General features: G+C 42.8%; 1 protein-coding gene across 2 annotated transcripts in view; it reads right to left on the bottom strand.

The window, feature by feature from the left end:
- Positions 1 to 3,975: 3,975 nt before the first annotated feature.
- The window catches only part of INTS4 (integrator complex subunit 4), a 32,809-nt gene continuing 19,352 nt past the window's right edge, over positions 3,976 to 17,432 (bottom strand). Inside the window, exons 15-23 of one of the 2 annotated variants that reach the window (XM_014309640.2) lie at positions 17,231 to 17,324; positions 14,865 to 14,945; positions 12,953 to 13,083; positions 11,990 to 12,049; positions 10,175 to 10,334; positions 9,719 to 9,862; positions 8,852 to 8,972; positions 6,189 to 6,523; positions 3,976 to 4,085 (exon numbers count right to left, since the gene is read on the bottom strand). In XM_014309640.2, coding sequence (XP_014165115.1) covers positions 6,330 to 6,523; positions 8,852 to 8,972; positions 9,719 to 9,862; positions 10,175 to 10,334; positions 11,990 to 12,049; positions 12,953 to 13,083; positions 14,865 to 14,945; positions 17,231 to 17,324 — 985 coding nt within the window. In that variant the 3' untranslated portion in view covers positions 3,976 to 4,085; positions 6,189 to 6,329. Of the gene's footprint in view, positions 4,086 to 4,896; positions 6,524 to 8,851; positions 8,973 to 9,718; positions 9,863 to 10,174; positions 10,335 to 11,989; positions 12,050 to 12,952; positions 13,084 to 14,864; positions 14,946 to 17,230; positions 17,325 to 17,432 lie in introns of those variants that run through there. The other variant, XM_031062310.1, reaches the window with a different exon arrangement.

Genomic DNA, 17,432 nt, shown 5'->3' with positions numbered 1-17,432 from the left:
CTCTTGGTTGCTGTTCTTGATGGGCTTCTATCAATATTGCCAGTTACAAGTTCTACCTACTGCAGAGTTTTTTTTCCCCACCAGGCTCACCATTTCTTGTTCTGTGCATATTAATTCTGTGTGTATTAATGAAAGTACCTAGACGAAGCTGTAAAAGCCCTGAGGCACCTGGAGCTATCCAAGCAGTAGTAGAGAGGCTTAGATTGATAGGAGAGCACAGTAACTTTCCCAAGACACACAAAATACTATGTTCTTTTTCTTCTGTTTGCTCTAGTAATCATTTAGAACCTTTTATCTGATAAAATACAGAGTGATGTAAAAGCAAAGGGAAAGTGAATACTTGAAAGTTTTATCTTGCAGTCTCCTAATGACAGCAATGTTTTCTGTTAGTGTAGCTACATTTGAGGCAAAATCTTACATAACCCAGCAAAACCTGCCTTTCCAGCTGCATCTGTGTTGTCTGACAGAGCAGCTGGTATAATGCTCATTGTAGCTGCTGTGACATTTTTCTGCACAACTTGCCTGGTGTGAAGGAGGAGGTGAACTACTGACCTAGAAGACTGTGGTCACCCCAAGGGAATGCCAGCAGAATGAGTTCCTACCAGCCCACAGAGTGTGGGGACTTTTTGCACTAAATGTTATCTGATAGTGAAGGTGGTTTGACTCTCTTGATTGTGGTCATGTATTTGTTTTATTTTATGAGCTTCTGGGCCTTAAGGCAGCCTCAAATGGGAAAAGGCTTTGTAATGCTTTAGCTGAGAAAACACTGCAGTACCTAAAAAAATGGAACCATGCACATTACACCGTTAGGAGAAGTTGAGCAAACACCTTATCTTTCTCCTCCAGGTCTGTTTTTCACTTTTTTTTTTTTTTTTGTAACATATTTTCATGTTAATGTGGCACATTATTGGTGATGCCACATTCACCAAAGCTGCCTAGCTCATGTCCTGCATTTGAGACAAATACTGTGGGCTCCTCACCCCGCTGCTGCCACATGATCTGTCCTCCCAAAAGGCACGCAGGGAGCAGAGCTTGTTTTGCATTGCCAGCTGACTGAGGTGTACCCTACCCAGCTTTGTGCTGCAGCCTCTTAATTCTTCCCTTCATTTGGCAACTGGTAGGATGCAGAAGATTCCACTTCCAAAACAGGGAGCTGCAGTGTGCAAAGAAATGGATTTATTTTTTTAAAGGTAAACTGCTAAGTTTCCCCACCACCAGTACAAAATTTTGGTGTCAACAAGGAGATAATTTGCTGCAAGTTTTTCCATCCATGTCTTCTCTTGCTGCTCTCGTCACAGCTTCCTGAGTCAGCACTGTCAGTTCCCACAATAGCATCTGTTCCACTTGGGCTGCTCCAGTCACTGAAAGCCTGATTTCCTTCTTGGTGCCTGAAATTGCTTTGCTAGATGGTGGAAGCAGCTGGGATTGATTCATCAAAAAATTCCAGCAGAGCTCAAACTGGTATCTTCGTTAAATTGCTGCTTTCAGCAAGAGCCATAAATAATTTGTTAAAATTACGGGCTCATAGCCCAAATCATGGGAATGCACTTTTGTAGGGCAGGATTTCTCACATACACCACTGCTCTGCCTCCCACCAGGAAAACGATCTCCCAGTAGGCAGTGAACTCCCCCCCTGCCGCTGAAATTAAAGCCGAGCTGCGGCTGGGCTGGGAGCCAGGAAGATTCCACCCCAGCTGCTCTGCCGCCGAGTGGGTCAGTCCCCAGCCTTTATCTTTGTGAAGCAGCATGTGTGAGCTGGCAGCCCGCAGGAACAGGCCATAAAAGGCTCACAGACACCAAATGCAACACGACCAGCATTTTTAAGGGACATTGGGTAGCATTTGTGCAAAGCCTGGCATCCGCAAGCCTTAAAACTTTATATTTTGAAGTCCCACTGATACTGCATTAGCAAACTGTAAAGTAAAAAGACAGCCCTTTCTGCATTCCCACTGCCTGTTACTAAGAATAAAATGGAAGATGTCAGTGAAATAAGATTAAAAAGTGATTATAACTTAGACAAGACAGGATTCCAGAGGAAATCATCTCTATGAGCTTGAACCCAAGATGATGACCAGTACAGCATGGTGGAGAGTGCAAGTCTGATGAGAAGCAGCCTGAGGGAGCTGGGGGTGTTTAGCCAAAAGAAAAGGAGGCTCAGGAGGGACCTTATTGCTGTCTACAACTGCCTGAGAGGAGATTGTTGCCAGTGGGGTGTCAGTAACAAGTGACAGGACAAGAAGAAACAGCCTGAAGTTGCACCAGAGGAGATTTAAATTGGATATTAGGAAAAAATATCTTTCCCAAAAGTGTTGCCAGGCTTTGGAACAGGCTTACCCAAGCAAGTGGTGGAGTCATCATCCCTGGCAGTGTTCAAAAGGTGTGTGGATGTGGCACCTGGGGCCATGGCTTAGTGTGGGTGTGGTAGTGCTGGGTTTATGGTTGGACTCCATGGTCTTAGAGGTTTTTTCCAACCTAAATGATTCAGTGATGTCATGCAGTCCCAATTTAAATGCATACCCTGCTCATTCATCTTCCCAGGAACTTGCTTTGTACTTTTTGCAGTGAGTGTCCCTGCCCATTTACTTTGCTTTGGCCTTTTTAAAATGAGATAGGTGAAAGCCACACCAGGTCTGACTTAATGTCTCATAAGCTTCAAATTTGTTCCCAATACACTTATGCATTGTTTTTTGAGCTAGCTCTTGACTCAGTAATTGAATTATTTACTGCCAAATTTGTGCGATGAATTTCACTGGACTTCAGCAATCTGGATTTGAATCTCCCACTGAAAGCATTCAAAGCTGGGATTCCCACATACACAGATGCCTCATTTAAATTAAATCCAGAAAATTAATGGTAAATAGGACAACAGATTTTCAAACCATTAACCTACCTCTCTTTCACAGGAGGTCAGCTCTTGCTCTGCCGGATTATTTTCCCTCTTGCTTCCATCTAACTAGCAGGTACAATGCAGAGGTGAGGGGTGTTTGAACATCGTTGGTTCTTAGCAAATTATTTGCCCTTCCTTTGTCGATTGCTCAATCTCCCTGTGGCTGCAGCTGTACTGGCGCACTGTTCCTAGACTTGGAACCATCTGAGAGAACAGAAATTCCCCATACTTGGGTGACTGTCATCTGAAGTCCTCTGTTCCCCCTCCAACAGAAATGAAAGATGCAAATTATCTTTGTGTGTGACTAGAGCCCTTTGTTTTTCTTTTCATTCTGAGATCAATCATCTTATAGGCTACTGCAGTGCAGAAGCCCAACAATTATCCAGAGTTAAAGGACAACGGGTGAATGGCATGAGTGCCTCTGAGACAACACAGAGCATGAACGCTGGTATTTTTGAGAGCAGAAAAGCCTTCATGTCTCAAACCTGGGGATGGGAACAAAAAGTCAACATCTGGATTTCAACAACTACAATAACCCTCACTTTTAATGCAAATTTATTTTCCAATTCCCCATATGTTGGACCATGGTGTGAAATGGGCAGTCCCATACACATACACAGGCTGGGTGGAGAATGGATTGAGAGCAGCTCTGACAGGCAACACCTTGGGGGTTGTTGGTGGGTGAGCAGCTCAATATGACTCAACATGCCCTTGGCAGCTCAAAGGACTCATCTGCCTTTCTGGGCTGCATGTGGGCAGCAAGCCAAGGGAGGGCAGTCTCCCCCTATGCTCCACCCTGGTGAGACCCCACCTGTAGTGCTGAATCTAGCTCTGGGCCCTCCAACATAAGGATGTTGACATGTGGAGTAAATCCAGAGGAGACCACGAAAATGCTGAAAGGGCTGGAGCACCTCTGCTGTGGAAACAGGCTGAGAGAGTTGGGGTTGTTCAGCCTGGAGAAGAGACGGTTCTGGGGAAACCTAAGAGCTCCTTCCATTACCTGAAGGGGCTACAAGAGAGCTGGAGGGGGACTTTTGACAAGGGCATGAAGTGATAGGACAAGGCGGGGGGGCTTTAATCCGAAAGAGGGAAGGCTTAGACTGGATGAATTAGTCATCTGCTTGCACAGGTGAAACTGAAGGAGGAAAGGAAAAGCTGTGATTTCTTCCATGATCCAAACCAGGAATCAGAGAAAAACCTACAAAAGAGAAGCACACTGCAGAATGCTCTCATTAGCAGACTGGAAATGTTCATAGCAGCCTTACAGTTTCAGCTTGTTTTAGGCATCTTGAAATTACAGATGGAAGAACTTTTCCACAGCCCTGCAGTATCTGATTCTCGGCAGCAATACAGAAGGCACTCACTCTTTGCCTGGTATGTTATATGGAAGGGGATCAAGGACAGCATGAGGGGAACAAAACAGTAGAAATTTGATCCAGTACTTAGCAAAAGAGAGAAAGATTCCTAAATTTTGATATTAAAAATATCTGCTGTGCCTACCACAGCATCCACTGTGGTCTGGAGCCTATGGACACCATCTAAATTAGAAACACTACTGAGATGACAAACTGCACAAAATACTGGTGAAGTGCAAAAATGAGGGGAAGAAAAAGGAAAAAGTCTGTAATGAGCTCACTCAACTTGTCAAATATCTGCCCAGACACAGCCTCCTAATGGGAGATACATCAACTCTGTCTGCTGGGAACTGAACTGAGGATGCCAAAGACAAGTCAGACAATAACAACTCAGCTGTCAGATGGGCAGGCAATTTTCAAAGCAGTGCCCTAAAGGTGAAACACCAAAAAGCAGTTTGTAAGAGCAGAAGCACTAAGAAAGTAAGTTTAATTCAAGAATAACTAAAGCAGCAGCAAAGTTGTATGGTTATGAGCCTTTGGGCTACAACTCACCAGTGCTAAAAAATTTAAATCACAAAAAACATGCAGTGATCTTACTAGCCAAGAACCATGCAAGCATCCATGTTCACTCATATTATAAGAAAAGAAACAGAATAGCATGAGTTTTCCAATTTTATTGTAGGAAAGCATGAAGGGGTTATTTACACTAAATACAACTGGAAAGTATTTCTTCACTGTTTTGTTTACTTGCTAAAAATACACCTCTTTTAAAAAAGAAAAAACCCCAGCTGATTCATGAACACGGGCAACATTTGGGCTGCTGCACTAGAATGTTTCACACATTAGGCCCTCCTAAAAAAATCCTACCAAAGGATTGCTACAAATCAAAGGAGGCTACTTAGTCCACGAAGCCTGGCATACAGAAGCAATGCACAGACACACTTCCTGACAGGAATGCCAGATGGAAAATGTTTTAACTAAATTCTTGTCCCTCTGTACTCCCAGCTCACCTCCAGAGGGGAACACTGACAAGCTGTCCAGCTGCTGCTGAACAGAGGGTGTTTGGCTACTTCAACTGACAAGAAAGACTTGGAGTGCCAAAAGTGCTGCCAAACTGAAAATCATAGATTTTCACATCTCACTAAGACTGGTTCAGGCCAGGAGCATCACACAGAAACAGATCCTGTAAAGCTTAGTGGGTTGTGGTTAGGAATTTTCCAACTGGTAGTTAATCACATTGCTCCTCAAGCTGTACAAAGGTGCAACAGGAGACAAACTGCTTTGTTGCTGTAGGTCAGGTAAACTCCATGTCCTGCGGACTGAATTTCTGCCACCTGCACAAAGAGGTTCTTCCTGCCATGCACCATGAACAACCTGTGCCCTCCCCAGAGCTGGATCATCTTCAGCTTCAGTACAGCTTAGAGGATGTAGAACAGCAATTGGCAATTTCCTTCCTAGGTGCTGTTCCCACACAAGAACAACAGTACTTTTTAGAATATTATTTTTTCTGTTAAGAAATTAGGTACCAAAGTACAAATGCAAGTTAGTTTTAGACATTCAAAAAAACAAAACAAACAAACGAAAAAACCCAAACAAAAAAAAAAAAAACCAACCAATCAAAAACACTAAACCAAAACAACCAAACCCAGAAAACCCCAGAAACAAACCAAAAACCCCACACAAACTGCTGAACTTCTCAGCTTCACTTCAGAGGACTGTAAAAATAACATTGATTTATGTGCCCAAGCATTTACATAGTAAATACATAGCAGAAAACCTAGAGGCCTTGGAGAAAGACTTTTGATAGGTAAAAACTGAAGGTACAGCCCAGTGAAATTACTACTGGAATGCTGATTGTGAACTGTTCTGTTTCTGTTGAGTGAATATAGAAAAACCTGCATTTTCTTGAAACAACTCCTAACGAGCTGAGTAACTCCTGTATTTACCTGCTGCCTAAGAGACCTGTTCTTCAGCAGCTTTATTTTGACTCCCTTTGGGCATGTAAAGGCTGTTTTGGCTTGGTTTGCTGTCTTGGACACTGCATTTGGACACAACAAACCCATAAATAGGTTTTTCAGCACCAGCCTTCACCGCCTGGCAGGTTTGGGCATTATATACACCTTGACAGGTTTGCTGAAGGGGATGGTCCCCTCTATGCCATTTTCAGGGGGCGGGAGTGCCTCCAAGCTCTCACTCCAGGTAGATTTAGGAACTCTGGTAGATGCTTTGCTCCTGTTGGAGTTGTAAGCCAGCAGCAATCGCACTTCAATCTGACATGGCTCTGCAGAGAAAAAAAAAATAGAACAATCCAAACGTGATTGTCATTGCACAGTGAAAAACCAACATCACATGAATTTTAATTTCATGTATGGTGGGTATGTACAGAGCTGTTCTGGAGCAACCAGAATCCAGTCCAGTGTGTGAAAATAAGCTTTTGGCATTACATTCAGCACAGCAGAATAAGGACTCTTCTAGGTTTATCCCCCTCTCTGTCATCACTTAAATCTTACCACTAACTTGCAACTTTCTAAAATAACTGTTGGAAGGTAATCCAATGAAATAATAACAATCATTAACCCCCCCACAGAACTAGCAGGCTCTGCTCACTGCATTTATGTCAGGATCAGTCCAGATGACATCTGGCAACACTTGTGGCACAGGAGATTACTTGAAGATTCTCTTTTTTTGGAAGTTTTCGCATGCCAGACAGCCTCTTCTCCTCTCTTTCACCAACTATGCCGCTGGGCAGAGCAAGGTTCCTAATACTGTCCATAGGATAATTTCAATTTACTCTTCTCACAGTGGTCAGAACAGTACAGGGGTTTCAGTATACACAGTATTACCCTGCACTTACTGCTGGACTTACATACACAACAAAATTTTCCTTTCTAGACTGAAAACCAGATTTTTTTTACGTTTTCTGTATGGACTGTACTGGTTTGGGCTGGGATAAAGTTAATTTTCCTTCATAGTAGCTTGCATGATGCCTTGTTTGGGATTTGTGACCAAAATAAGGTCAATAACACAGGGATGCTGTAGCTATTGCTGCACAGCGTAATACCCATGAGTGTTCTCACATTGCCCTTCTGATCCTCTACCTGTCCCACTGGGGTGGGAGCACCAGGTGGTGTGCGGGACTTAACTGTATACCAGGGATAACCCATAACAGGACCACATTAATGAAACCTAAACGAAACCTGCTGAAACCCACAGGATTTTAAGATGCCAAGTCTAGAACTGCAGAGGATCTCCAGCTGAGACATCATCAGCACCACACAGAACACAAGAAATAACTCTTTTGCACAGTTACTCCACACTTCAGCCAGCACCTCCCTGAGCTCACCTTTTTGTCAGTCCACCAACTCTTATTTGCAGCCTGCAGTCACCTCTTTCACTTCTGCTCTACACCTGGCAGTTAATCAGTGCTTTGCACTTGGGCATTCTCCTTCCCAAGCACGCTCTTTCTACTGGCCTCTAACAAGTTTTATTGTCTCAAATTTCAAGGCAATTTCTCTACTTGAATTTCAAGGCAATTCTGACCCTGTTTCCTAAGCCCCTCCCAGCTCAGTGTCTTCCCCCTGTTTTATATGCCTAAGTGCCAATGTCAAAGTTAATGATTAAAATAATGCCTAGAGGAGACACCAGTACAGAATCCCTCAGGGCCATGCTTAAAATGTCCTTCCAGTGAACACTGTAGAAGTAGAAATAAGGACTTCAGCTCTCTCTGGTGAAGTAATAGGATCAACCCTTAAACCCAGATACTTCCAGTCCTAGAAACAGTACCATGTTTTCTTCTCCAAAACAAAACAAAGACAGCAGGATGAGTGATTACATCATGAGAGTACTATATTAAAAAAAAGGGTGTGTGAAGGAACACAGCAATAAACCAAATTCTGTTGGTTTAAAAAGAAAGATCAACAAATCCAATGAAAAATTGCTTAGGAAAAAAACCTCTCAGAGGAAACCCCCACATTTGAAGGAAGGTGAAGGGATTAAAAGAAAACAGGACAAAAGGAGCTGTGAATGAAATACACTTGGCTTTTGTTGTTTGAAGTCCATATGCCAATAACTGAAGTGCTTCCATGGGGAAGTGTGAACAGCAGCTGAGACCGAAGGCAAATGCTGGAGTCACAGCATCATCAGAACTAAATGACCTTTTAGGGCATTAAAAGGGTGAAAGTTGAATCAGCAATGAAAATGTACTGCTGTACTGTTCCCTGCCATGCTCAGATACCTGTGAGACCTGAAACAATGACTTACAAGGAGTCAGTTTACCGTGATCCTTCGCCTTTACCTGAGGATGCAGACCTGGCTCTGAGAGCTGACTTTGCTCTACACATGAGTGGGTGACCTCACCTTGAACACAGTCCTCATGTGAAGGCTCCCAGGGCTCTCCCAAAACAACAGCCCCTCTATTTCCTTACAGAGCAGCAGTGCCTGGCAAACAGGGAGCTGTAAACTAAACAGTGCCTGGTAAACAGGGAGCTGCTCAAAGGCCTGATCAACCACAGCTCCAGGATCCTCAGAGCCCCCTAGACTGTGGGTATGTAACTTGTGTCTAATGGAAGTGCAGCCACACAGCCACATTAACTTGTATCATTAACATTACCTGTCCAGGCTGTGTGAGAGAGGTAAACCTGAGTTATCAGCCTGTGCCTCCCAGGGCCAGGATTTCGGAAGTCAGCTGGTTTAGGATGGATTAGCTGTGCTTGTCCATCTGGATACAACACCTAGAGGGGAACAAGAAAAAGGAAAAATTAAAAAAAAACGAAACCAACAAAGGAATGAGAACTGCATGGGGGATCTGCACAGTGGAACAGTGCATTACTTGGCTCTTTACTGCCTGAGTTAGGAAGGCAAGACAAGTGGGCTTTAGCTTGGAGCCAGGAGTTCAGCTGCCCTGGATATAACAGCCACATGCTGCCATTCAAACCCACAGGACAGGTGGAAGAAGGGCCACAATGACATCAGCTTCTTCCTCTGCATTGTGACTGAGGTTCTTGTTTCTTTGTTAAGCAGTGATGCTGCATATTTTATTTGGATCATACTACTCCTACCTCCTCAGCTGCATCAAAAACTAGTGATTCAGCAGCAGGAAGAAAAGCTGGAAATACAGAGAGCCAAGAGCCTGCGTATTTTTGTGCCACTCAGAACAACTTCTTTTGCAGCTTCTCCTCCCACCAGACCAGCTGCAAGCTCACCAGCATTTATTGGTGTTCATGTCCATAACATGCACAGTGCACAAGGAAGCACAGAATGACATCCAAGTGCTCAAAGCAAACTCTCAGAACTGCACCCAAGTCAACTCCCAGGGCACTCCACACAAACCAGCTTCTGAATGACTGGTCAAAACACAGAAATCCAGCATTGTTACTAATAAAGTGTATCATTATTTGCAATCTAGAAATATTGACATCCTTAAAGAAACTGCCCCAAGACATAATCTTGTTTGCATTTATGTCAAATGACTTCTTACCTGAACTTTAACAGTTCCTTGGGGATCCTGCACATGTTCCAGAGTTGCATCAACATCCAGTGCCACAACCAATCCTGATGTAAACCTCAGGGGATTATCAGATTCACCAGTAGGCTCAATGATATTTGCAGTGGCTCTATGGAGCTGTTAGGGACAAAGTGATTGGCAAAAATCAGAAGGTGGGGGAAAGAGGAAAGAAAAAAAACCATAATTACTACTGTTCTTATCAGAGACCTGCATAAACTTTGGATTTTTTTTAATATTGCCAGGAATTACAAAGTTTTTAATGTTTTTAGCAGTAGTCCTGAGGATGCTAGATAAGAAGACAAACAAGAAATAAATAAGAGTTGTGTCTGACAGACCCTGAATTCTAAAAGCTTCTTGGTATATTAGAAAGTAGTCAGATGCCAAGACAGTCCACAAGGATATTGCTTTTTAATTTTCTGTTAAACCAACCTGCTCTGGAAGAGGAAGGTGGAGGAAGGTACTTTGTCTCAGCGTTGTCTGAAGAATCTTGACCACTTCTGAAGGCTTGGATGTCACAAGTCTGGGCATTAAGTCCAGCAATTTATCTACAAAACTGCCTTGCATATGTGGGAGCTCAGAGATGAAACATCTGTGTCAATAACAGATTAAAAATCAAATATTTTTTCCAACTTTTCACACAGTATTGTTATTTTTAGTCAAGCTCCTTCATCCTTATATTTAGTTATAATGACAGAATTAGATACCTGCCTTCCTCTTCTGCTGTGTCTCATCCACAAGAGATGACTTTGGCTACTTGTGTTGGGACTGTGCCTCATGCTCAAACTGACACCATCAAGGGCTATGTGGTGTGGGCAGCAGGTCAAAGGAGGGGATTCTCTCCCTCTTCTTTGCCCTCAAGAGATCCCACCTGGAGTACTGTGCCCAGTTCTGGAGCTCAGAGTGTAAGAACAACAGAGGAGGCCATGAAAATGCTCAGAGGGCTGGAGCACTTCTGTTGTGAAGACAGGCTGAGAGAGTTGGGAGTGTTCAGCCTGGAGAAGGGAAGGCTCCAGGGAGACCTCATCGCAAACCTTCAGTACTTAGAGGGGGCTTGTAAATAAGACTTTACCAGGCAGATCATGACAGGACAAATGAGAATTGTTTTAAACTATCAGAGGAAAGATTTAGATTCTATTTTAGAAGGAGACCCTTCACTGTGAGGGTGGTGAGGCACTGACACTGGTTGCCCAGAGAAGCTGTGGAAGCCCATCCCTGGAAGTGTTTAAGGCCAGGCTGGATGGAGTTCTGGTCTAGTGGAAGGTGCCTCTGCCCATGGGAGGGGAGTTGGAACAAGATGGTCTTTAAGGTCCTTTCCTACCTAAACCATTCTATGATTCCATGATTCCATGATTTTATGACTCAGCACGGAATTGGATAGCTAGTCCAGAGATACAAGTATCTTCAGTTGGCTGAGCAGAATTTTATTTCCAGTTCTGACTAAATTCGCATTTATTATAAGCTTGGCAGTTGTGGCTGCTTAACTGATAAGAAAACAGGACCAAATCTGTCCTACCCTAATGGGTAGGACAGATGGAGCTAGATGACAGAATTCTTCATTTTGTGTGCATCTTTTCCTTGCACTGAGTCTCAGGATCAGCAGAATTTATCACTGTTTCACAGAATCAGAACCACAGAATGGTTTGGGTTGGAAGGGACCTCAAAGATCACCTGGTTCCACACCCCTGCCATGGGCAGGGACACCTTTCACTAGAATCAATCTGATCATCAAATTGACACTTCATCCATCTATTCTCCCTGGAAGTACAGGTGACTACTGAGAGGAGGCAAAAGCAGTAGACAGGGCCAGGAAACATACTGCAGAATTCTTGTCTGACTTTTTGCTATGTGTTGAGTACATCAAGGGTAATCTGCTTTTTTATTAATCTTTGAAAGGTCAAAACACTCTCAGAACTCCAGGAGACAAAATAACAAAAAAAAAAAAGTATTTATCAAAACAGCATCTACTTGAAGTAGATAAATCTTTACAAATACAAGAAAAAAAATCAGCTATTCTATAAAAAATTAACTCAGAGCACATGTTCCTGAAGTACCAGTATAATATCTTGATGCTAAGGACTTTAACTACAAAGGTTCTTCTTGCTTTATTATTATCCCATGACAGTTCCCAATGTAGGACAGCAGGGAAGGGAGATGTGAAGAGATGAAAAACAAAGTGAATATCCCCTGATGACAATGGTGGTGGGACTTTCTAATATGAAGTGAAGAAGCAATAGAGTTTGTCACCTCTGAAAGGAATCCACTTCTTGGAGGAATTTTTCACACATCCCAAAAAGAGGTTCCACTCTGTAATGAAAATAATATTCCTTGGTTTACTTTTAAAGAAAGAAAAATGGCTCTATGGCTATACACATTTAGGTAGTTTGGAATCCCATCAAACCTCCTAAAAGCGGGAAGATCTTACAGTTTTTGAACCAAGAAAGTATTTCTCGCTTATCTATATCCCACTCTCACATAAAAACCTCCATCTGCATAAGGCACTTATTAAGTTCCCAAAGCCACTGTTAGAAAACGCTCATTTTCCACCTATAAAACAAGTGGTTAAAAGGCAAATATATCATGGACCTCCATGGTAACACAGTAAATTGATGGCAACAAACCTGAAACAGAAGCAAACTAGGACAGTAACTAATTTGCTCTAATTCCACCAGCTGGAGTTCTCATTCTACAACCATGTCTCACTTCTTTAACTTCAGCAGCCAAAACAAACCACTCAGAGCCTCTCATGTACCTAAGCCTGCACAGGAGCAGTTACTGTCTGAGTCACATACAGCAGTTGCAGATCAGTCAGGAGGACAACACTTTCCTGATGCCAAAAATTCAGCAATGAATACTTAATGAAGCAAACATGTTTGGTGCATTCTTTTGATACATGACTTTTCCCCATTTAAACAGGTCCCAAATATCAATTCTGCAATGTTTTTAACTTATTTGTATGTTCATAAATGAGAGAACTCAAGCCCCAAAACCCATCTTCCCAATAGTTTTGCCATCTAATTCAGGATTGTGTCCCTATACAGCTGTATCAAAAGCAAAAGAAGGTTCTTTGTTCTGAATTACTCTAGCAAATGGTTATTGGCACGCTGCCCTGTTATGTCTAATTTATCCTTGCAGGTTTTTTAAACAAAGCTTAGGGACAGTAATCTTAGAGCTAACCCTAAAAAGATCCTTAGGTCAGGTCATGCTTACCCTCTGGTGGTGCGGGCAGTCACTATCAGCTGCAAGGCCTTGGCTTGCAGTCTCATGTGGTGAATGATGACCACTTGTCTGCTTTCCACTCCGCTGTACATGAACTCCATTTTGTAAGTTTCTTCCAGGATCTGCCAGACAAACACCACAGGGATAAGACACCATCAGACTGTTAAACCCTGGTACAACCATCATCACCAGATTCTGGTATTTTTATCTCATACCGAGGAGCACATGAAGCAAGAGGAAGTGCTCAAATTAATACAGCTGAGTTCAGTATGACTGTGCAGATGCCAAAGAACTTTCAAGTTATTTAACAGGGAATACTCCCTCACCTTGCATTGATAGCAAGTGACCTACATTCACCATTACAACAGAAAACACTTTCCAGGAGGTTCACACGCTACTCAAGAGGGCACCCAAGACAAACATTTCAATCAAAGAAGATTTCAAAAGCTGGATGGCTTTTGTTTCTACTCATCAACAGCAGAGAAGGCTTTGATGCACAGCAGCACCTGTCTATTACATCTTAATTATCTGAAGACTCAGTGTCAGCAGGGTTTCCCAAAAGATCCATAAACTTGCTTTGACCCTAGATTTGTTACCAGACTATTTGTTACCAGACCTTGCTTTCTTCTTTACCTTTTCTTAGGGCTCAGCTTCAGTTTTTCAAGGATCTGATAATTTATACATCACAGAATCAGAATAACTCAGATTGGATGGGACCTCCAGAAACCATCTAGCCTGGTTCTCTGCCCAGAGCAGGTCTCATTAGATCCAGTAACTTGGGGCCACATCAAATTGCAAACACTTCCAGACAGAGAAGTGACAGAGATTCCCCCCACCTCACTGGGCAACAGTATTTAACCATCCTTACAGGAAATTTTCTCTTTATAGCTGATCAAAATTTCTCATCATTTGCCAACTGCCTCCTGTCCAGAGTAGTCTGGCTCTGTCTCATTTATATCCTGTAATGATGCAGGGCTAGACAAAAGTAAATCCATCCTGAAGCCTGCTCTTTCCAGGCTGGACAATTCCAGCTCCCTCAGCCTTTCCTTGCAGGTAATGTGCTCCAATCCCTGACCACACTGGTGGCCCTCTGCTGACTTTGCCCCAGTTTGTCAGCCTCTTCCTTCTACTGGGGAGGCCAACACACAACACAGCCCTCCAGATGGCACCCCCCCCAGAGCTGGATCATTTCCCAAACCAAGTCATCCCAGTTGCAGTTGGCCTCCTGCAATGTCTCATATTCAATGTACTGAACATGCTGAGGCTCCTGTCATCCCAGTTCCCCAGTCTGTCCAGACCAGCAGCCATGCCCTCCAGCTTATCAACTGGTTCCTCATTTTGCAGGACCCTTACAACCTAATTATTCAGCCACAATCCTGCAAGTCTGGTGAAAAAGAAATTATGTGAAAAGAAATTATTTCTTTCAAAAGAAATGAAAAAGACTGTATTCAAGCTCTGCAACTTCCATTGTTCTCCCCTTGCCCACAGCACCAGTCCCCTCACCATAGAGAGCTGTGGTGGTGGTCAGCCATAATTTATTCCTGAGAAATGCATTCTGGCTGTTCCAAGTAGCTTTGTTGATCTTGTTTAGGAACAGCTTTTTAAAGTATTTGGTGCACAACCTTCCCCAGGAAAGAGGCAAGGACAAGCAGCCCACAGCTTTCTGGATCCTCTTTCTTACCCTTCTGGAAGATGAGTGTGATACTTGCCTTTTTACAGCAGTCATGAACTTCCCTCCCTCCCCACTCATCTTTCGAAGAGAAGATAAATGACCCCAGTTTGGGGGACTAGGATTTACTTGGACAGACCACAGCACTGGAAGGTCAGAAGTGTGTAATTGTTCCATGGCCAACTAAAGACTCCTACCCTGGCCTCTGGGCAGGCTCAGCTGGTTCCACCTCACCTGTTTTGCTGCAGCAGATGCCAATGCATTCTGTTTCAGGTACAGGGGAGCTGCCACATTCCACAACTTCTCCTGCAAGGCCTACAAGAAAAAAAACATTAAATGATGGTAAATATCCAATTCAGTCTAAACAGTTGGTTGAAAAAGCATGCCAAAGCTTTCTTTTGTGCTTTTAAATACAACAGAAGCAACCAAGGCCTCCAAAATATACATTGTTCTATAAATAGAAATACCTATACAACTAGAAAATATAAAGGAAGTTGAGAATAATATTAACAAAGCTGTAAATGAGGGACTCATCAAGCCAAACTCCTTGTACTTCATAAAGAAAACCATGAGCCCACTTGTTATCAAACCCCTGAGACCATGATCAGGGCAATCTCAGAGAGAAGCAAAAAGTGGGAATAAAAACAACTGTCCCCAGAAACACACTAACTTCACAGCCCCATTTCTGAACTTTCCTCCGCCCCACCAAAATCCTGGAGTTATTACAAATATTATGTCTAATTCAGCTGCTGACATTGGTATTAAAAACAAAACAAAAACCCAAGAAAACACTCCCAAAACAAACAAAAAAAACAGAAAAACCCAAAACCAACCAAACAAAAGAAACAAAAAAACCCAAAACCAAAACAAAAAAAAAAAACAAACAAAAAAACCCCAAAAAACCAAAAAAAAACTGAAAAAAGAGAAACAAACAGAAAAACCCAACTGTCTACCACACCTTATTTGCTTTTTGCTTTATATTTTTAAAAAATGTAGAAAGCTTGAGTGGATGATTTCTGTCACTGACTCCTTTTTGAAGTTGCCTGTCCTTAGACACAGCTATGCACAAGGCTGGCTGTATCCAAAGCTCAAGAACACACAGACTGTATCCTTCACCCAGGCTGGCCCACAAATCTCAGTTAACTACCCCTAAAATCACAGGGTATGTAGAGCCTTTGAAGGTATGGAACCTTTTGAGGCTTGAGAGGTTAGGAAATGAAGATACTTTTTCCCCCAGCAGCTTTTCTCCTGTTGGGAAAAGAAGCAACTGGAAAGAAATCTACTGAAAAGGGCTACTTGGACATTCAGATTCTCAAAATTTCTAATTGTACTGTATGAGTGGAGGGTGTCCCTGCCTGTAAGAAGGGGTCTGGAATTAGATGATTCTCAAAATCCCTTCCAACTCAAGATATTCTGTGATTCCTGATATTATCAGTTATTTTTTATTCCGGGCACATTAGTGACTCCTCTGCATCACTGATCTATTGACTGTTCTACAGCTCAAGCCAAAAGCAGCTGATGCAGCTTTTACCCTTCTTCCAAACAGAGCACACCTCTGCCAGATGCAAAAACCATCTGGTTCATTCCAGTCAAACCCTGGAGAAGGGCAACAAAGCTATCTCCAAATGCTAGCCCTCCGTCTGCACAGCACATTTCACTTTGGATTTAGCTGGATTGTACTGAACTGTACCACTGTTCATCTGAAATACCTTTGGGTGATAAATATATTCCAAGGATTTGAGGCCTGCCATGAGATATGCCAACTGGCAACCATGCATTAGCAAAGCAACTGAAATCCGTCCTTGGTTTTACATAACAAAGCTTTCATTGAGCCCCTTCTGGAAACCTGTTTGCTGCTTGCTTTAGTTCTTGCTTTAGATGTGTGTAAGTTAAACTCAAACACCAAAGAATGCCAAGAGACTAAGTTAAATACTACTGCCAGCTTACAGCCCTGAGCAATCTGGTCCAGTGGAATCCCTGACCACAGCAAGGGTGTTGGAACTAGAGTGGCCTTTCCAGCTCAAGAATTCCTATGAAGTAAAAAATTAGTTCCTGTTTACAGCAAGAAGCTGACTTTGAAAAGGGACTTTTGCAAAGGGTTGCTGCAATGGTGTGTAAGCAGCCACTGGACCTGATAATACTAAATTGATCATTTCAGCACCATAAAAGAAAGCACAACTGATATCAAGTCCTAAGAACTCCTCTGGCACTGGTGCCAATAAAGCTATCTCTGCAAATCACCGTCTATAAAAATGGCAGCAGTCTAACAAAAACCATTCCAGTAGCACCGGCAGGGAAAAGTTATTCTCCTAACACAGTTGTCCTCAGTGTGATTTCTGCCAGAAAATAAACTCTGCACTGATCAAATGCTTGTGAACCAACATAAGCCCTAGGTACAGCAGCAGAGGTCTGCATTGGCAAAGTTACTGCATAAATTATTTGCCACAGGAGGGAAGCAGGATTATCAGAAATCCACAGAACCTGCTCTTTCATCAACATCTCTTTTCAGCATGAGCATCAAAACATGAAAGCATGCCACTGTGATGGACTGGGGGCATTTTTGAAGAACAGCTCAAAAAAAACCCCACATGAAGTCAAACCTTGATGAGGAGCAGCTGACACTGAAGGTAAGTTGCAGTGAAATCTGCCATCCCTGCCAGTTCTGACTGCAGCTCTCCAAGTCTCTGAAGATCACTGAAGCATGTGAATAAAAAAAAAAAAGAGAAAATAATGTTGAGACAGAGAACAGTTTAATCCAAACACACTCAGAAGGCAGTGACAATAAAGCCATCTATTCCTGCT

This window comes from Geospiza fortis, unplaced genomic scaffold (assembly GCF_000277835.1).
Source record: "Geospiza fortis unplaced genomic scaffold, GeoFor_1.0 scaffold286, whole genome shotgun sequence".
NCBI classification, from domain to species: Eukaryota; Metazoa; Chordata; class Aves; order Passeriformes; family Thraupidae; genus Geospiza; species Geospiza fortis.
Note: the sequence above shows the minus strand (reverse complement) of the source record. Positions and strands in the feature narration are given on the sequence as shown.